General features: G+C 42.1%; 1 protein-coding gene across 3 annotated transcripts in view; it reads left to right on the plus strand.

Moving 5' to 3' along the window:
- Positions 1-21,647, plus strand: part of rhobtb4 (Rho related BTB domain containing 4) — a 39,352-nt gene that overhangs the window by 7,565 nt on the left and 10,140 nt on the right. For 2 of the 3 annotated variants that reach the window (XM_029510144.1, XM_029510143.1), the window contains exons 3-9: positions 7,814-8,278; positions 14,497-14,698; positions 14,981-15,084; positions 18,702-18,887; positions 19,179-19,998; positions 20,087-20,306; positions 21,270-21,388. In XM_029510144.1, coding sequence (XP_029366004.1) covers positions 8,250-8,278; positions 14,497-14,698; positions 14,981-15,084; positions 18,702-18,887; positions 19,179-19,998; positions 20,087-20,306; positions 21,270-21,388 — 1,680 coding nt within the window. In that variant the 5' untranslated portion in view covers positions 7,814-8,249. The remainder of the gene's footprint in view (positions 1-7,813; positions 8,279-14,496; positions 14,699-14,980; positions 15,085-18,701; positions 18,888-19,178; positions 19,999-20,086; positions 20,307-21,269; positions 21,389-21,647) is intronic. The other variant, XM_029510145.1, reaches the window with a different exon arrangement.

The raw sequence follows: 21,647 nt of genomic DNA on the forward strand, positions 1-21,647 counted from the left end.
ACTATTCTCAGGTGAACATTGTGTCTAGATTTGGTAATGTGTGTGTTTTTTGGTCAGCTGAAAAATGACATGGCTCCTCCACTCTCAGGGTTATAAAACCAACCCAATGCCCAATTGAATAAAATTAAAAAAAAAATTCAATTTAAATATTAGCTATGAGATAAATGCATTGTTGTTTTTGCTGTGGATGTGAAATGTATGGTTTTGACATCACAACAGGTTTGTTTTTGTTTGTGTGAGTGCAACACAATAGGAGGAACTCAGCAGCACAAATGGATAAACATGCAGGCTATTTGAAGCAAACACAACAAAGGACCTTCCTGTTTTACCTTTGCCTTCTGTAATGGAGTTTATTTCTCTGTCTGTGTCTCAGTCTGAGATGTTTGTTCTTTTTAATCTCCTGTTCTTTCCCTCGCCTTCATTTGCACGTCTCTATTTCTGTATCTGTGAGCAACAACATGTTTGGAATAGAGGAAGATGGATGCTGGATTAGCTTGGCCCCAATATAGATGTCTCAGATTATAAAAAACTCTAAGTGAAGATGAAGGAAGAGGATGCCTCCTCACAAATGGAAATCTTGAGACAGTGTGATAGGACAACAGAACAACCATTTTTGTCCTGTGCAGAATTCTTACTTGTTAACCTCTTATTTCTTGTATTTATATATTTAATGTGCATCTAAACACAGCTGGTGTGTCCAACATGGGCGGTGCCAGCTGGACTTGGCTCCATTTTAACGGTTCTCAAGGCAAAAAGGTTTGGACTTGCTGCTGCAGAGAGTGGTGGGCCGATGTACTGACTGTTTCTCTGTGCCTGAAGTCCAGAAATGTTTGGTTTGGCTTCATTCTCTGTTTGATCAGGCTGTTTTGGGAATACTAACTGACCTGTGCTGAGCTCAAATGCTTCTATCTCCTCTCAGCCATAGCATTTTTTCTTTGCTCCTCCTTCTGGCTGTTGCCTTGTTATTCAGTTTCGCCCCAAATCAAGCAATATGCCAATCTCTCATGCACTACAACTCTACAATACAAGTATAGAAAATGTTGTTGGTCTGTCATGGAACTCTGACCTTTTCCTGTTTGTTGTCTGATATCAACTCCAGTCCAAGGTTTACTCGGATACATCCTCACCAGACTGTGAGAACAGCTTTGGACCTCTCTAAAGTCCACAGAGGTTATGAGCATTTCCAACATCATCACAGATAGCAGCCAGGTGTCAGTGTCCAGTAATCCCTGGAAAGACCTTCTGGCAGGTTACAAACTATAGTGCTTGAGTTGTACTTGGCAGTTGAGTGCCAATTGATTTGTCTTGAATGGACTTGTCAATAACAGCTTTTAAATGTACCTTGTAATGTACAGTGCTCTAGATCTTGTTAGCCATAAGGATGATCTGCAATGAGACATGTAGAGACATCTGGTTTTTGCTGGGTCAATTCATCATTACATAGAGAAAATTATCCCCTTAAACTTTATTACACAGAAATACAGCCCTGAGAACACGACAAAGTATATAGCATTTTTATTGTGTGATTTCAGAGTTGATCATTGCTGCAAATACATGGCTGAAATTATTTTGTGACTGTTGTGGATACTAACTGAATGTCCACAGTGAAGATTAGCGGCAAATTGTCTTTCAGCTGCCCAACATGTCCTGAGTAAACACTCATGATATTTTTAGTCTCAGTCATTTGAATAAATGAAAGTATTCATTTGCATGCTGGAACATTACACACCCAGAAGTAATTCATAAAAAATAAATCAATCTCAGAGCAGGAGCCATACTAAAGTGAAGAGAAAAACAAGTGTGTCCTTTTTTACACAAGCTGTGTAACAATAATATCCTATTTACCTGCGCTCACAACATTAACAAACTACAAAAACAAAATGTGCTATTCAAGACACTTTTGTATATAGTTCATGAAAAGCTCCAACCTGATGGATTCACTAAAGGACATAAAAAGATGTTGCAAGGGAAAATAGTTGGAGGATTAAATCACTTTCAAACTGACTTTAAACTCAAAAGACATGTATCCTGGGAGTAAGTGCTAAAAGTCTAATCAGAGGTGACAGAGAAACTATTAAGTGGATTACACTTCTTAGATTTGATAAGAGGCATGATATTGCTGAGATGGTTGACATCTGATCTCAGCTTGAGTTATGCTCTGAGTTTTTGAAGAGGCTGGGAGTCATACTGCAATGTAAAATAATGATTTTTTTTTACAAGGTCTTTTTGACTTGTGATATTTAAACTATTATATTTTAATGCTCCCTGTGAGTCACCTTGGCTGACCTAAATCCAAATAAATTGTTTAACACACACCCATCAATCATTCACATTTCATTTAGGGATTTTAGACTGAAGACAGACTTTAGCCTTTTAATCTCTGTATTTTCTTTCTGTGGTTGTAGTCCTCTTCTGTTCTGATTCCAGCACCGCCCACGACCCACGACTCGGAAATGGATAAGCAGTAGAAGATGAGGCTGTGATTGAGTTCTGTGGCTTTGCCCTCATCCTCTTTCCTGATCTTCCTTCCTGTTTCCGTACTTGTCATCATCTTATTACTCAACCTGACTCTCACCCTCCACCGTGCCCAGCCAGGCTTTTGACCGAAGCACATAGCTCTCCTTCATCCCTTCAATACCCTTAGACCTTTGCAGCCACTTCCCTTGGTAATTGAAGGGATCTTTCACTTTGCTGAAACATTAGCTGCACTATCTAGTACAGAATTTGTCATTATGTATGAATCAGCCACTGTGATCCATGTGAAATTGATGCATTGATATTTTTGTGAAATTTCTTTTCTTCCCATTGGCTTCCTATTTTGGACAGCGTACTGTGGTTGTGCAGCCCGTGAACTTGTGCTCAAACAGGACACAACTTGCTCCAACAAAAAGCATGTCCTTCACATCCATAAAGTTATGCTCAAGTTCAAAAAGTGCACATTTTCCAGCAAAGTGAGCTATCACTTTAAGAGATTTTACCAGCAGCTTAAGAGAGCCTTAATAAGATTAGCCCTGGCACTTGACAGCCACAGTTTAAGAGGCACCTCTACTGACCTGTATGTCTCTATCCAGCAGAGACTGTGCATATGTATTTGTTAATGTGTGCATTTGATTTTGAGATTTTGTTTGTTTGTATATGTCCTCATGAGTATGCACATCAGCAGTCTCAAACATCTCAAATTAGGATGCACACAGTACATTATAATTTCTGGAAGAACTAAGACAATTGAAGAATTTACAGCATCCATTTAAACCAGCAACCTCTGAAAACATCCTGTCCACTCTGAAGCACTCTCCCAACATAGATTGCTGTTTTGGATGAAGTGGCTGAAGATGAACTAAACAAGACAACAATTCATTAAACGGAAGTGCTGTTAAATCAGAGGAATTTCTTGCTGACATGTTTACCTACTTGGAACTCAGAGATTTGCTTAAGATCATCTTAAGGACACTTAACATGCAGTGAAGCTAGAGATAGTTTGGGACAGTTAGGAATTACACAGCGCTGTTCTTGTTCATCCCAGGCACCACTTTGTAAAAGCCAGGCATGTCAATGTTAAACATTTAAGTTGGCATTAATATCATAATCAGAGGTCTGCTTATCCTCAAGCAGACAGCAGGCAGTTAAGCACCAGCTCGATACCCCCCACCCGCCCACATGCCCCTTCCTTTGTCACCCTCCTTTCTTTCCTTTCATTCAGCTATTCCAATGTCTGCCCAGGACCTCAAGCCACTCTACATTCCCAAAATATTTCACCATCATGGCCTATCATCACTGGCACAGACATCACCTGATCATACATAATAGCCAGGAAACACATATGCAGCCAAAGAGTCAGATGATAACAAACTCATGTCAGTACACGTGTTGTGGCAATGGGAGAATTAAAGCTCACAATTTGTGTTTTAACTCATATTGTATTTGTGGGGTGCTGAGACATTCTTATAAACCCTCATAAATCTTTACCATACTTTATTTTGCGTTATGTTGTTTTTCTAATTTCAGTAATTGACCTCAAAAATATAATATTGTTATTAGATGCTATAAGAAAAAAAACAGCCAATGACTGATGCTAAAAAATAAGCTATACATTACTTGATTTCTGGACCATCGCTGACTCTGTCATTTTGAAACTGAACAGTATGAGTTAGAATATAAAGATGACACCAACAAAACAGGACACAGGTGAAATGATGAATGTCTTTTTAACACTGATGAATGGCCTTTTAACAATTCAGGTCAACAGCCTCTGATTGTTGCACTTGTGCATTTTACTCCAGTGTAATGCTTTTCTTTTTGCGATGTGAGCCATGGAGTCATATATCTTCATTAGTGTGTAATGAAGCAACCACAGCTGGTCACACACATGGAGTTTTCTCACTGACTGTAGATAAGACAATCCACCGATAACTTGGCAAGTAAACAGCAACCCTGGTCTCTCTTTCTTTTGCACTCCTGTCGCTTTTCTCTCTGTATTTTCTCTCAGGCCTTGTCTGGTGTTGCATGTTTTTCTCTAAAACTCATGCCCATCAAACTTGCCAAATAGACCTGCTGTTACAAAACACACTCCCTTTCATGCTGGGGTGCCGGCTCTGGCAGCACATTTCAGCCACTCGTTGATGTCAGAGTGAGAGAGAGAGAAGGAGGGAGATTAAGAGTGTGAAGAAAAAATAGTTTCAGAGTCAGAAACATAGGTACATTAGTTTTCTTTTTCTATTATTTATCATTCATCAAAAATGCCAGTTCCCCACGAGCTTGTTTCACTTCAGCCTCTGCTCATTACATTCTCACGCTTAACCTTTGCCCTCTGAATTTTCTTCTCATGGGAACAAATACCGATTCCTGTTTTTGCATTTTCTATGCTCTGCTGCAAAACAAAAATGTCTGCCAAAACAATCCTGCCAAACAAACAAGCTGATGTTGGTGATCTCTTACTGTGGATTTGCATACGTGTATGTGGTATGTAATGTTTGTTTGTGTGTGTGTGTGGGTCAAAGCTGAAGGTAGAATTTAATCTCACCTCCATGGAACTGATAACAGTTCCATGGAGCTGGAAGACTGCTTAGAAGACCCACTGCAGCCCTGACCTACTTATGTCAGCGTATGGGACTGTATGTTTATCATTGTGTGTGTGCATGAATATGTGTTTGTTAGCACATTTGTTAGTGTGTTTGAGGCGAACTCTCTGTGGACATGGGGAGTGTGAGAAGCTGGGTGTTTTTACAGCTTTAGAAGAGTTCCAGTACAGTGCTGGGGCAGGGGGTGTCCAGGCCTGCTGGATATTCAGCCGAGCCGTAGGGGTGAGAACAGGGTCAGTGCAGGAGTGGACAGGAGGGGAAGAGTTTCATTCGAAATGCTCCACGGTCATCAAAACGATACTTGATATCCATTGAAATCTATCCATCCAAGCCCAAATTCACTTGCACCGTTATGTAAAAAGGCAGAAAATTTGACATGAACAACAGCGTTGGATGAAATATGAGCTTAAGACATGAATAGGGCTGCGATTATATTACATTTGCTTTACATGATAGTCAAAGAATTCACATTGATGATAACATTTCAATCCCTAAGGAATTTTATTTTAATCAGTCAAGTTGAACCTGAACATATTCAAACAAAATTATATTTATGCATCAGAAAGTGAAGATATTAAATTTTTTTTTCAAACAGCATGGTTATTGTCAATAATGATGTATGTAGGGTCACACTTTTCCCAAAGAGACAAAGAGAAGTCCTCTTTTTCTGAAACATCTTACCTAAAATAATATATAATACAATATAATATAATACCATAATGAATACTTATAACAGTTGTTAACTGAGTCATATTGGATAAAACTAGTGATTTACTGAACCTGAGGATCAGGGAAATGAACGCAGGATGGCTGCAAATATACAGCAGACTAAACAGAGTATTTGTCCAATCAGAAGGGCATGTAGTCATGCCAAAGAATGATCTCAGCTCACTCTACCAACTTTAATCTCACCAAGGTTTAAAAGCTCTGGGTGTAGACTTCCCACACAGTTAATAAAAGAGTGATAAAACTCGTAAACAAAGCCGCACAGTCTTTTTTTATTCTACTGTAGCTGAAAAGCTCAGACATCACCTCAGCTTGAGCTTCTTGAGAGTTCTCTCAGACGTACAGCTCTCCAACAAAAAGGCTGCCTCTCCACATTTCTAAGGCCGCTCAGTGCCAGTGCTGTTGAACCCCTGCTTTTTCCAGCAGCATTCCAGCCCATCTTTCATGCGGTTTCATTCGGCCTGTGCCAGCCAGGTCAGGGGGCAGTGTGTTCTCAGGACTTCAAGACAACATGAGGAACGCAGATATAAAGCTCACATCACCATTAATTGCAGATGGAGTTCCTGTTTGCTTCTTTCTGGCGTTGTTGTTGCTTCATTGCCTGTGCACATTTTGTGTCCGAGAATGTACTTTTTTTGTGTTACAGGAGTAAGCAGGAGAAAGTAAAGAGTTTGATGATATTGTTTTATGTAAAGTTTTCCGCTGCAGATTCCATGTCTGGCAGCCACTTCGGATCTACAGTGACTGACTGGCACAGCAACAAAGGGTTAATATTGTCTTTGTCTTAGAGAGATCAGTACCAAGTTCTACCAGTAGATGTCTGCCACAGTCAGAAAAGTTAGCCCATTAGACTTTCCATTGTGCCCTCGTGACTGAGCACTGCAAAACGTAATCTTAAAATAAAATTGAATTGAATATGAAGTCCACTTTAACATATTATCTCACATTTGGGCTTTGGTCATAATGAAAGGCAGATGAACTCAGGAATCAGTTTAACATTAGATTTACAAGTCATTAAAATTAAAGTTAAAAATAGCTTTTCCAGAGAGGATAGTTAAGTATTTTTGTCTCTTGGCCACATGGCAGTGATTTTCTTCTCTGGTATGTTTTAACATTCTAGGAATTAATTCCCAGACAGTGAGATCTTGGAAAAATATGAGGGGAAAAGGCAGGTCATGTTCCATAGCAGCCCTGAAATAGATCTTTTTATTGGCTTTCATAGCAATATAGTATGCCACTATGTAGTAAGCAGTTGCTATGTCTAAACACCCAGAATGAAGACCAAACTACAGATAACATTCTTCATGTGGGCTTTAGTTTTGGTAAAGGGAGGCCTATATATATGTGAGTGGGGATTAGAGGAGAAACCGTCTAAATAAGGTAAATAAATGACATATTGCACTGTTGATTTTTAATTCATTTTGGTAAAATCTTGCCATGTTTTGTCAACAATTACCTGAGGGGAGAGTTTACAGTCAGTACTGTGGTGGATATGCCGCACCAACAAAAGGCAGCATGCTTTGTGGTGTGTTTTGGAGTTAACACAGTGTCGGGGCGGGAATACTATCGACTCTGAGGTATTTGATTGGCTGTTGCGTTGTAATCGCCCATGAGACCTTAAATGTCCCTCCTCAGCTCCACAGCCCAGCATTTCCATCATAATACTGTATATGTCTAAGGTGTTACACCCCTTTCACTGGATAGTAATAATGTTGAAGAAAAATAGCTGATGGCTCTGCTTGATTGTAGAATTCACACTGAACAACTAAATTGAAAACGCAATGAAAATATATGGTTTTAAATGTAATTTAACTCTAATTTTAATTTTACTCTATTTATAATATAGCATATGCTATATGTTTGTGGCATAATATGACTACAGGCCTAAGTATTATTTTTTTTCATGCTCTGTATATAATCGTATACTCAGCTCATGTATAATAATGATCATCGTAAAGTTTTTCCCAAGACGCCTATTGGTTACTGTAAATTCCCTTTTTCTCCGACAGTACCTGAAGGCAGCTCAAGAGGAGTTGGCCGACTCGTGGCATGACGCGCGGCGGAGGGGGCGTGTCCTTGATGAAATCAGCTGGGGAAACAACAACAGAAAAGGGGGGTGGCTCAGACCAGACCAGACAAAAGAAAAAAAAAACAAAAAGAAAGAAAGGAGAAAGAAAAGCCCTCAGGCCGCTCAGAAAGCGTCGGTGTAAAATCCGAGCCGGCTCAGATCGGGTCTGCTGCCGTGCTCACAGAGTCCTGAGACGTTAGATGCGGGAGGCATTTAGGGGAGGAATGGAAGGAAGAAGGAGGATGTAACCGGGCACAGGTCTGGGCGAGACGTCTGCAGTTGTACATTATCTCTACAAAACAACCGGAGTACCGTTCATTCCCCCCGCACGTCCTGGTCCGGTTTTGTGTGACCGGCGGAACCACGAGCAGATTGGCATGTGGGTCAACTCCGGAACCGTCGGAAGGTAGGGAGCCCTCCTGCAGCAGCACTGGGTCACATGCTCCCGGTGTAATTCTGCTCATGCACAAAGCCGCGCACTGTTTGCAATATCATTTACTCCATAGATGGTGAAATCATCCCATCACTGCGACCTCACTGCACTCTGTCCACTTCTGATCTCTCTGTGGTGGTCCCTTTATCATTCATTCATATATGTGTATGAAAAGATGCATTCAGCGGCGGAGGATCGCTGTTATCATTTTGAATCCCACACCTGCAGCCTCTCTGAGGGTTCGGCTCCGGTGGTGTAGCGGATGGGCCTGACACATTATGCAAGTCTTTATCAGCGCATCATTTCAGATGAGGGCTGATGTCCACCTGCCTTTCACAGCACCTCTGAGTGGAAGACTCCTCACCATCATATACGAGCTGTTCAGTTCTTTGTGAAAATATTGCCTGCTTTTTTTGAATTGGTTTCCAGAGCTAAGGGAGGTGTTTGTGTGTGTGTGTGTGTGGGGAGGGGGGGGGGGGGGGGGGGGTAAATATGAATGAGGCAGGTGGTTATGAATGGCTGCGGGGAGAGGGAGCACATGAGGCGTCTTTCATTGATGAGTGTAGTGATCGTAGCCTACGCCTCAGCATACGAACTGGGACAATAGATAACAACTGATAACGGCCTGGATCTCAGTTTTGTAAGACTGCAGTCGGGTCTCTTGCACACGCACGCACACGCTAATGCTGAGCCTGCGGCTGTGACGTCATGAGAAGGGTTGGGTCGTGCGGGTTGCTGCGTGGCTGAGGAAGAGGCCTCTTACCTATACGTGGGAAAAACAAAGAGATTTAATCTGAGCATATTTTTATCTCCAGGCAGCAGCAAACCTGTCATAAACGGAGGCAGCAGGAGTATAAACGATTTGGCAGGCATCTCTTCCATATTGTGCAACCTTTGTGTTCTTTGCCCATAATTATTTCTTTTGATTTTTTTCCCTCTTCTTTGGAAAGATGACTATTAATGTCCATCCTGTGACTGTGACTCATCCTTTTGTGGAAACACCAACTGTTCAAGGTTGTATTATTCATTGTAACACTATTAAATATTTGGCTCCATGTGATTTCTCTCACATCTTGGACAAAAGTGACTCTGTCGATGTTGAGAAATCTCTAAAAAGTTGCAATAAAGCCTGAACAGACTTTAGACCTCTACAACTGTCAGTGAATCAGTCGTCTGAGTTGTCCTTATGCATACTTTCGGGAACGGAACAACCTGGTTAGGCCCAACGCTTTGGCTGTGTCAACAGCTTTGAGATAACATAGTGCAGCACTGACAGACTTGCATGGAAGTGTCAGCCAGCATTAGCTGTGTGTGGACCAGTATCAGCGTGCAGTGGAAGGTGCAGAGGGGTAATAGAGCTTGAAATTGTGTGTTTTTTTTATATGCTCTATTTGTGTGCTGTCCTCACATGTGTGGACTGTAGACCTTTAGTGGAGAATATATATTTGACAGGTGGTGGTATTTTTGATTTGATAAATAAGTTTCATGCTGCAGTTCGTTTTTTGCATTTAAATCATCTGTTTGATTCACAAAGTATGTGGTCTGGGCTATCGTCTTGCTGACACACTTAAACCTCCCCATCTACAAAATTACCATAATATTTGGGTCACACACTAAATCCTTTGGCTCAGCAGCACAGTAATTCACAAAAGTCTGGAGTCAGTGTTGGAGGAAAACACAAAACACTACACTTCTTAATTTCTCAACTCTAATGTAAGAATTTTAAACATTTATACTGACATATGAGCAACAATATGATGCTGTCCAACCTAAAACATCAGACCAGAGCACAACAGTATTTTAAAGAACCAGTGCTAATCTGAAGGTGTGAGTGTTTTGTATGTACAGCATACACAGCATTTTGTATACAAGGAAAACAATTTAACAAGAATTTTTGCTTCATTGAGGTTCTGACCTGCACTGTTAAAACAAAGTCAAAAGAATCCCAAAGTGCTGTCATGGCCAGTGACAAATTGCAAAGGAATTGACAACTCATATTGATCGTATCAGAATAGTCTTGCAGAGAAAATAACAGAAAAGGTGGAGAAAGTGAAACAGAGACATTGGAGGTACTGTATATAAAATCTGCTGTGATGGGATGCTGAAAAGTATAAGGGCATGGAGTAGAAATAAGATAGAGAGAGGGAGTGAAAGCAGATGGAAAATATGGACATGTGAGATGTAGGAAGAAGATAGGACAGGACAAAGGAAATGAGGGCATCAAGATGAGTCTGTGTTTACAAAGCGTTATTGCAGCAAGGGAGAAAAGAGGAGGAGCGGGCTGATGTGCTGCTTGAGAGAGATGCTCTCATATCACCTTCTGCCACAGGCCGTGCATTAGCACGGGTGGAATCTGCAGCGGGAGCAGCTTTGTGCAGGCCTGCATGTGGATATATGCATGTCTGTGCTCGTGTGCGTCAGATTGAGGTTTACTGTCAGCCATCCAGGGAGCCAAGCCGAGGCTGCAGACCAGGTTATGTAACCAGTCTGTGCCAGCTGTGCCCCGTGGCTGTCAGTGTCTCAAAAACATACTTTTACCCCTAAAACAGAAAAAAAAAAAAACACAAAAAAATTGGGTTGCACACACGATTACACATTGTTTCTTTCAGCAATCACACATGAACACTATGCAGTCAAGCCTGTGGTAGTGTGAAGCCTGTAGGGTCGAATGAGTGTTGTGTCCATGTATAAAGAATGTGGTTAATAGGGGCTTTTTTATTATTTTTTTTACAGGACTGGGTGGAGGGAGTAGAGAGAGGTGGGCGGCTTCATTATGACATTAGGGTCCACCCAAAAGGAGGAGGACAATAAGAAAGCAGAAAAGGGCGATGGAGGGTTTTGGGACAGGCGATTGCTGCCAGTGGTTTGCTAAAGTTGTTACATAACAGAGGGAGAGAGACAGAGAGGGGAAGCAGACTGTGGTGTGGGAGGGCCGTCTGGTTAATTCTGCTCCTTGACTGCCATCCAGAAAAGTGGAAGGTCAGTGATCAATGGATGGCTGCTAATAAAAGGGGAGGAGGGGGAATGACTTTGAAAATGGGAGACGATCATGAGTCGAAATTAAAAAAGCTGACTAAAATACAGTGGATGAAATCTGGGATGGAAGAGCTGAACTGTGAAGCATTATAACAAGTGAGTGTGATATGGGAAAGAGAGTCAGTAGGTCAAAATGTGGTCAGAACAAACCAGCCAGACATAAAAGGATGAAGGAAATGACTTAGAGGATGCATTGTGTGTGTGTGTGTGTGTGTGTGTGTGTTTGTGTGTGCTAAAACAACAAAACAAAAGAAAAGAAAATACACAAGGTTAGGATACCACAAACTGCGTAATGAGAAAAAGCAGTCAGCCATTTCCTCTTGAAATCCCCTCTGGCCTTAAAGCGAAATCACCCTGTCCAAATTATGCATGAATTTCTTTGTCCGTCTGCCTCTCCTGCAACAAACGCACATGGATGGATGCACACGCTGACTAACTCAATCCACGATTTTCCAGAGTAAACCAGAGGGGTGGTGTTTGTGTGTTGAGTGGGCGTTTGAGTTCCTGTCACAGTGCTCTTATCACTGCGATCTTCTATACACACTTCAATATGTCACTATAAGAGTCACAAATACATGCGGCACAAAACCTAAGTGGGACAGAATGTCATTCCCACTCTCACACACATTTACATCCCAACACTTTTTTGTCCTTGCAGCCTCCTTTTCTGGCTCGTTGGGAAGATGACACTCGCCAGCAGACTCTAGTCTAGACATCCTGTGTACGGTTCACTCCAGCCCGTTGGCTAAAAATGAAACCTGAGTTTTATAGCTTTTCTTTTCTTTCTGAGCAGCACTGCTCTCTCCTCCCAGTCTTTGGCTCCTGTTCGTCCTGCAATCTTGAAATAAACAATAATTGCTGAGGTTTTGAAGTGTCATTAAGCTCCATAGTAAACCAGAGAGCAGGCGCATATCTGTCAAGCATGTTGGTGTGTGAGTAGACGGTTGTGCTACACATGCTGACCGATGCACAACCAGACTCTTGCTCAAAGCCTTGACGCAGATCCACAGATGGAGCATGATATCTGGGGGCTTGGTACGCTTGATCTCCCCCGAAAAACTATCTGCCTCACCCCCACCTCCACCACCATCAATGCTGTCCTGGTTACATCACTTCCTACATCATTCCATGTCTCAAAGACTGGCCACAAGCTCTTTAACACATGCACTTACATTCTCGCACATACACTAACTTTCAGATTTCCATGGGCCAGTAGAAGAGGGTCTTAAACTGTTCTCTGGCTTCTCCTCTGTTTTTTTTCTCCCTGTGTCTTAGTGAAACCCACATTAAACAGTAGAGCAGCATCAGCAGGAGAAGCTGTGATTTGTTCCCCTGAGCAGCTTTGGTCATTGTTGGCCTTGCCCTTTTGATCTCCATGACATGACTGACTGATTCTAATGCTGGGATGACAGCCCTCTCTTTTTCTTTAAGTCTGCAATAATCCTCTCTCTGCCCTGTTTCTCTTGGAATCCCTTTTGCTTATCTACCGTTGCATTAGAAACGCTGGGAATTAACAATACTATAAATCTGCTATTCCCCTGTCATGCCATTTTTTTTTCTTTTTTATGTCTTCTCACATGTCCACATTGTCCTTGACCAGCATGTCAGGCTCTATACTTTTCCATTCATTCATGTTTTCTTAGCACAGCACTAGAAGGAAGGTTGTTTTGGCAGCTGTGACGACTAGCCGTTAGATAAGTGCAAGGTTGTTGCAAGCGCACCTTTTTATTGCCTCTATCTCTCTCCTACACTTTCTGTACGTGTCTTTCAAGGTATTGCAAAAGGCAGTATCTGTTCCACATGTATCATTTAGGAATCAACCTCTTTGATAGATGTTTTTCTTCAGCTCACACAGAAAAAGGTAGGACCCCTGTGCTGTGCTCCGTGGCTGAGAAAACTGGGATTTCTTTTCACAGGGAAACGGGAAACATTGGAGTTTTTTTGTCACTGCTGACAAGGAAAGTGAACTTCTAAGATCTCTCATGAAGGTTGGGTATAGCAGCAGTGGAATTATGAACAGGTTGGAGGTGAGCGTGGACGTGGATAGCAGGTCACGGCTGAGGGTGCATATATGGCTCGTATGTCCAATGAATAGATGCCATTTTTAGCTGCTAGTGTCTGTCTGTGTTGGAGTGACGTCAGTTACACTAACATCCAAGTCAATGGAATAACCAGCAAAGGCCTTTATGAATGTTTCGGATGCTCTATTTATGGGGCCTTGGGGTGGTTCTTTGAACAAATTGCAAGGACGGTTGGACTGATTAACTGGCTACAAGTCTCTGTGTGTGTGTGTGTGTGTGTGTGTGTGTGTGTGTGTGTAGGCTAGTTATGCAATACAACAGATTTTTCCAGGAATTTTTTTTATAGTATTAACGTGTTTTGACACGTTAGAAATCTTTGTAAGCAGTTTATAGAAAAAGGATTTTGATAAGCCTTTCACAGCAGTGTGGTTTTAATAGAGGAAGACAGTTGGGTTGTAGCCTATATGTAACCACCTCTGTCTTGCACTGAGGTTAAGCTAAGAAGTCAAACCGCACGTTGTTTAGTTTCTTTATCCTACAGTAAATACACTGACCTGATTCGCAGCTCCCTGTGCTCACGAAAGACCTAAAAAGTTTATTACGGCTTTATGAGGGTTTTTACTGTCTGTCTTTTGTGCTGCTTAGTTAGCTGTTTCATCACTTTGGCTCTCTCAGTCTCTCAAGAAAAATATGCTATCAATGTATCAAAAGAGGAGCAAAAAGGGGGGAAAAGATAGACAAGAGGATAAAAGGACAGCAAGCTCAATGGAAGTCTCTCTCTTTTTGTCTCTGTTTTTCCCCCTCTCTCTCTCTCTCTCTCTCTCTGTGTGAGCTTTTACAGAAATAGCCCTGCAGTCCCTCTATTCCTCAGCCTGCAAACCATGTGTTCTGTTTAGGAGTTTGGCAGATGCCCCTGAACACTGCTCAGCACAGTTACGGAGGCTTAGAGCTTTAACAATGCTTCTCAAGCCTGGACTGGGCTGAAAGATAAAAGCTACTGTGCCTGAAACCAGTTGCTTTTTTTTTTTTTTTTTTTTTTTTTTTTTTTGTCATTCCTCCTGGGATACTTTATCAATGTGATTTTAATTGTCCATGAATATCGAATTAACCTCTCTCCTCTCTCATATTCTCCAGGGCCCTCTCCATGGATATAGACACAGACTATGAGCGGCCCAATGTGGAAACCATTAAATGTGTGGTGGTAGGGGATAACGCAGTAGGCAAGACCAGGCTAATCTGTGCCCGCGCCTGCAATGCCACCCTCACACAGTATCAGCTGCTTGCCACCCACGTGCCAACCGTCTGGGCCATCGACCAGTACCGTGTATGCCAGGAGGTGGGCACACCCAAGCACACACATCAGCATAAACAATGTAGAGGAGCCACTTGCAGAAAAACTCTGGGATGTTTCTTAGGTAGAAGACAGTTTGCTTCTATCAATAAAAAACATCTCATTTTGGACATGTAAAAGAGAAGCTTCACTTAAAAAGAATGCTGAACATGACATTTTTTAAAATCTATTTTAGAGACGGCATAATCCTTCAGTTCTACTAAAAATATGAACAACATATGAACAGCACTTTTGACTTGATTACAGAGACCTGTGTGTGTGTTGCAGGTGTTAGAGAGATCTCGTGATGTAGTGGATGAGGTCAGTGTGTCCCTGAGACTGTGGGACACATTCGGGGATCATCACAAAGACAGACGATTTGCCTATGGCAGGTGAGCATGCACACACACACATGCGCGCAATTTCAAACAGTTTAGCAGCCAGAACTGAGTTATTGACCCATATAACAAAGTTGTTGGGTGGTCACAAAGGTTAACTACCTTGCAACATGCTCCACTTTCACATTTGGAGCAGACAAAGGAAATTTGTAAGGTACTGAAACATTTTCTTTGGCCTCCTGTCTGACCAAAGTCAGTGTTCGCCGGGTCAGGAGAACATAATTTACAATGAGAATATAACTTCTCTGTCACACCTTTATAAACATGGCCACATGGGATTTACTTAACTAAAGGTTATGCAATTCAGCTGCCACACTTTTTAGTTAAACTCTGCCCTCAAGCTGTTACACTTCCTCCACCAGATATGATTGGATCATTGCTTTATCCTCTTACAGTACTCCCCGGCCCGCTATCGAAGCTTATTTATTGGCATGAAACGGAAAAAGTACTCAACTGCTAAAGCAGAACAGGAAACAGCCACGATCAAAGTTTAAATATGATTAAATGATTAATCCTATTGTATACAGGTCCGTTAATCGACATTGGCTGTTAATTGACACGTTAATCTAAAAAGAGTTTTATCTGCTTCATGACTAAATTTTAAGTGTGGAAAGTCTTCCCCACCATCAACTTACATTTTCATTTTATCTGTTCCAACCCCCCTGTTCTGTTCTTCCTCCCTCTATGTGTCTGTACATTAGCACAGTGTGTTACACTCTGTCAGTGTGTTAGTGTGTGATTTAGTGTGGGTGTACATGTCTAGCCACATGTCCTGCCTGTCTGCTTTGTCAGCCTGCAGCCAGCTGATAAAGACGCAGTGCCAGCTCAGCAATTTTTTTTTGCCTGCCTCTCTTGAGTGTGTAGCTCCAGGCATCACCCCCACCCACACTCACACCCCATTCCTCAGTGTCCTTCCCCTCCAGCTCCTCTCATCCACTTGTTCATGTGGGTCCACTTCTGCTCTTCCCCACCACCTTCATCACCTCCTTCATTACTTGCTTCATCAACTACTACCTCAGCTCCATCATTAGCCTCCTCTGTGCCCTTGACACTTAGCTGCTCATTCACCCGCTCCATGCCTTCCTTACCTCAGTAGCCTTTTTTGTTGATGTCAAAACTTCATATTTTCAGACAATACACAGACTGTCACATGCTTTGTCAGGAGAACACTGTGGTTGGGAAAACAATCATACTGTAACCTGAAAATCTGAACTCATCCTGAGCCCACCTCAACTCAAAATGAATTTGTGAAAGACTCCATGATGAGGAGTGTTCTCCCAGGCAGCGTGATTGCAGAATAATCTAGATTCCTGCGTGAGACATATTTATTTCTTTATTACAGCAGGCAATCTGATTATTTGTGTGTGTGTGTGCGTGTGTGTGACTGCCTGTGTGGATACATGTGTGGTTTCTTACATAATCTGGCACCTGATGATCTTTGTTGTTTGGATCTGCTTTGACGGATACATGCACACGTCTGTTTATGTGTAGATCACAAACTCAATCACACAGACCTAAATACATATCACATCCAACCAAATCTACTGCACACACACACACACACACACACACACAAAGGACAATAAATTATTAGTGATAGCACAATGAACTTGTTTGCCTTATTATTTAACTTGCAGGCACTTTCTCATTCAGATATATCAATTATAGAGTGTGTACATTTACTTTTAGATGCACACGTATGTTTTTTTCCATCTATAATATTCGTTATTCATTCTTTTTCCACATCACTCTGTTGCTCATATTAAAGCCAATAAGTGAAATTAGGCCTATTGGAGCAATACTTTTATTGATGATAACTGTATATTAATTTAGAGCAATAATCCAAACTAAATGCTGATGCGCATGAGATACAACTTCTGTCCCTTCATTGATTCCACTGATCCATAAACACTATGCGATCCAGGTTAACGTAGCTGTAGGAGAGATTCTTCTAGTTTATAAGTTTCAACAGCTTTTCAGACTTTCAAAGAGCAGCTTTTTCAAGATTAAGAATGGTTAGAACTGGACAGGCTATTCAAAAACCTCCTTGGACTCATATTTTCTTGGCCCTGCTGGGAGCTTTTGTAAAGCTGCTTGTAGCAAAGTGCATCCACTCAGTCTGTACAGTGGTGGTACAATGCTGCGCTTACATAAAGATACACTGGCCCAAACTGTGGCAGTAAGGATTAAATTTAACCACAAGAGCAAAGGCACGTACACATAACATGACCTCAAAAAGACTAGGCTATGGTAATGATCCTTTCACAAAGTGCTAATGGGAATTCCTGTGACTGTGTGTGCGTGTGTGTGTGTGTGTGTGTGTGTGTGTGTGTGTGTGTGTGTGTGTGTGTGTGTGTGTGTGTGTGTGTGTGTGTTTGTGTGTGTGTGTGTGTGTGTGTGCTGTGATGAAATGGTAGTGCATATTATGTCCTTGGGCATAGGAGCATATCATAGATTACATTAGTAATCTAGTAATTACATTAGTAATCTATGAAATCAGGAAGGACAGAATATGGAACTCACGTCTGCACTGCAAAAAATGTCTCACAACTAAAGTTTCGTCCAAAAAGAGAGGACATCAGTTTGAAAGGTTATGTTATGCTTTCACTGCAATGTAAAGTGTTTTTTATGACCTCTTTAATGACAATTATAATATTTCAAACTCTTCTATCTGTGCAAATTTCTTCACATGGTCTATATCTTTTATTCAAGATTAGCCTTGAGGTTAAATTTTAAATGCAGAGATGATTTTTTCTTTATGTTGGCGTCTTTTTACTGCTTGGTAAATAGGTCCTGTACCTTTACTACAGGTAAGGGCAAATAAGAGCAATTGGTGTGAAGCAGTGCTGCTCTCAAGTTCCAGATTCAGTTTCCCGTCTTCTGATGGACACTCAATGCTGACATATGTCAAAAAACGGGAATATTGATTTTTATTATCTACAGCCTGTCTGTGATGGGTAATGTAGTACAAAACTTACATAAGTGATGCTACGTTACTATACCAGATCTGCTAAGGTCAAAATCCCTGTGTAGCAATATTTTCCACAGGGAGGCCATTTAGGAATTGTGGATGTCTGTGCTGTCAGCATTGTACTGATAACAAATGATTTGTTAGAGCGCTATCAAGCATTACCAAGAGAAACATGTCACAGTGTGTGTGTTTGTGTGTGTCCAGATCTATCCTTAGCTTCCTATTTCTGGTCCATGTAGCCTTGGAGGGCTTAGGGAGAATTATGTAAGAGGGAGAGAGAGAGACATGGGCCGAACAGATCACCAGCCCAGAATTCCCCCCCAACACACACACATCTTGTGACCCACCTCATACCTTCCTCACCTTCCTCAACACACCCTACATGCTCCCACAATGCCTTGCAGCAGCTGAACAAGCTTTCTCCATATACACATCACAGATGTTTTAACATTAAGTAATAAGATGTTCGGTGACTCAGCACTGACTCCATTTCTGTCTTTTTTCCATCTCCTTCACTCCATGGAAGATTGCATGTTCTTGCTGCTGACATCTTTTCTTTTACTCATGACACAGGAAGTCCTCTCTCCTCTGCCATTTTTTTCACCCATCTTATCAGTGATCTGATCTGATCCCCTCACAGGTCTGATGTAGTGGTGCTTTGCTTCTCTCTGGCTAATCCCAATTCCTTACGCCATGTCCGCACCATGTGGTTTCCGGAGATCAAGCACTTCTGTCCTCGGACGCCCATCATCCTGGTTGGCTGCCAGCTGGATCTGCGCTATGCTGACCTGGATGCAGTAAACCGAGCACGACGACCCCTAGCCAAGTGAGACACTTTTAGCATTAAACAATTTAGCATTAAATTTTTACTTTGGTGGTTTTCCAGGAGTTTGGTGTTTGCTCAGTTAATCAGTGAGTGGTAATATCAGCATGACTGTAACTTTTTTTGTTTGGCATTATGTGAGTTAACTCATCTCAACTGTTGCATAATATAAATGAGGTGTACTTCAACTAAGAAAATGACCACATTTCTTGTGTCCTGACACAACTCAATTCCAATTTCTGTTGCATTTCCTTTCCAGCATCATTAAGATCATTGTCTCTTCCCGTCTCACAGACCCATCAAGCCTACTGATATCCTTCCTCCAGAGAGAGGCCATGAGGTGGCAAAGGAACTTGGGATTCCCTACTATGAGACCAGCATTGTAGCCCAGTTTGGAGTCAAAGATGTTTTTGACAATGCCATCCGAGCCGCCTTGATCTCCCGTCGACACCTGCAGTTCTGGAAGTCCCACCTGAAAAAGGTCCAGAGGCCACTTCTCCAGGCGCCTTTCCTGCCTCCCCGCCCACCACGCCCCATAGTGGGCATACCAGACCCCCCTCCCACAGAAGGCGAGGGACCTGATTCCCTTTTCTGCCAGCCGCTGTGTGCAGATGTTCTGTTCCTCCTGCAAGGTGGCACTACTCGAGTCTTTGCACACAAAGTCTACCTGGCCACTTCCTGTTCTAAGTTTTATGACCTCTTCACCCTGGATCTTGGTGGTTCAGTCACTGTGCCACAGGGGGAGGAGCAGGAGAGCACTGAGAACTTGGAGAGCGGGGAGGAAGATGAGCAGAGCAGGAGAGGAGCCAAGGAACAAGCTGGGCGCACTAAGAGCCTGGACATTGATAAAGATGGCATTGACGGCAGGGTACGGGGTCTTCATCGACCCCAGCTGCTCCAGCAGGGCTTTTTGAGGACTTCCCAGAGTGATAATGCACTCCCATCAAGAGCCCAATACTCACTGGGAGCACTGGGTACTGGCCGAGCACTTTCAGGGTGGGGGAGAGGATTTCTGAGTGTGTGTCTGGAACATGTTGACGATCCAATGACAGGACGACCACGACTCATGACTGTGGTGGCCATGGATGAACTGATACAGGAAGAACCATTCAAGGTGAAGATTAGAAAAATATATACATGATAATGGCAAACCATAATTCTGTGAATACAAATATTAGAATTGTTCTGCATTATTATTTCAGGCAGTGCTTCAGTACCTGTACACAGGAAGTTTAGATGAGGGCCGAGGGGATCTGATGCAGGTGGCCATCATTGCAGAGCTGCTTGAGGTGTTTGACTTGCGTATGATGGTGGCCAATGTCCTGAACAGAGAAAGCTTCATGAATCAGGAGATAACAAAGGCCTTCCATGTCCGACGAGCCAACCGCATCAAGGAGTGTCTCAACAAAGGGACTTTTGCTGGTAAACTATATTACAAACTGTTCAATGCCTCAGTGCTCTCTATAGCATTTGTACCATTTTCCATTTATGCATCAGTAGCTGCCTGTGTACGTGTGTGGGCGTATGTGTGTATACGAGCGTTGAAAAGGTTGATGACACAAAAAGTGAAAGAAAGACAGAAAAGACTTTGCTAATCTCCAGCATTCTCTTTCAGTCTCTGGAAATGTACACTCTGTGTACATTTGCTCCTGATGTGTATTTTCCATTGAATATCTCCTATGTAATATGCATTTTATCTGTTGTTGTTGTTGTTTACTAATCTTTTTATAGTCATCAAGTTACTTGATGACTGCCTTTCTAATGTCTGATTACTGTTTCAGTCTGCTTGGTTGTCTTATGTGTTTTTGTATGTGCTTCCTGTCTTTTGTGTTTGTGCGGTGTCGTTCTCTCCCCTAAACTGTGGTGTATGCATGTTATCAAAGCATTTGCAGCCAATGCAGACATCTTCTGTCACTGAACATAGCCTCATACTAACTTCCGTCTTCATCATTATAAAAATGGTAAACTTGCTTTAGAATATTTATTTTGTTGTTAAATCAAACTATTTAACTGGTTGAGTCATCATTTTATTCCATTTGTCATTGAAGGATTGCATTAGAAATACACCTTCACTACCAATCCTCTACTCCAGAGTCCAGATTGGATATACTCCATGCCCTACTACCCTACCTCTTCCCTTACTCTGTGTCAAAAGCTGTTCTGTCCTTCTGTCAATTTATCTCTCTGTCTGTCTACCTGTGTCTATGTTTCTGTGTGTTTCTGTCTGGCCTTCTGGCTGTCTGTCTCCCTGTGTGTGTGTGTGTGTGTGTGTGTGTGTGTGCGCTTGTGTGTCTGGACGTCTGCCTTGTCTGTCTTTCCCCCTCTGTAGCTTCGGCTTCTGTGGCACTCCACGAGATGAATGCTCTTTTCCCGCCCCGGTTTTAGATGTGGTGTTCCGGCTGGACGATGGCTGCCTCCCAGCCCATAAGCCCCTGCTCATCTCTAGCTGCAACTGGATGGCTGCCATGTTCCGTGGCTCTTTCATGGAGAGCTACACTGAAGAGGTGAGGTCTGGAAAAGACAAACTTGAGTCTCGTGATATTTAATATAGTAGACTGAGATCAGCATTTAAGAGCAACCAAATCACACACTGTGCTTATGTGTCACAGTAGCACTCACATCCAAAGATCAATAGATAAAACACTTTTAAAAAGGTTTATTACATCTGTTAAACCTTGAAGGAACAGATCAGAAACCTGTATATGTCTGTTCTCACTGTAAGTACATGTGTGAAGGTTCGCAGCTCAGGGTAGTTGAGTTCTG

Source organism: Echeneis naucrates, chromosome 9 (genome assembly GCF_900963305.1).
Source record: "Echeneis naucrates chromosome 9, fEcheNa1.1, whole genome shotgun sequence".
Lineage (NCBI taxonomy): Eukaryota > Metazoa > Chordata > Actinopteri > Carangiformes > Echeneidae > Echeneis > Echeneis naucrates.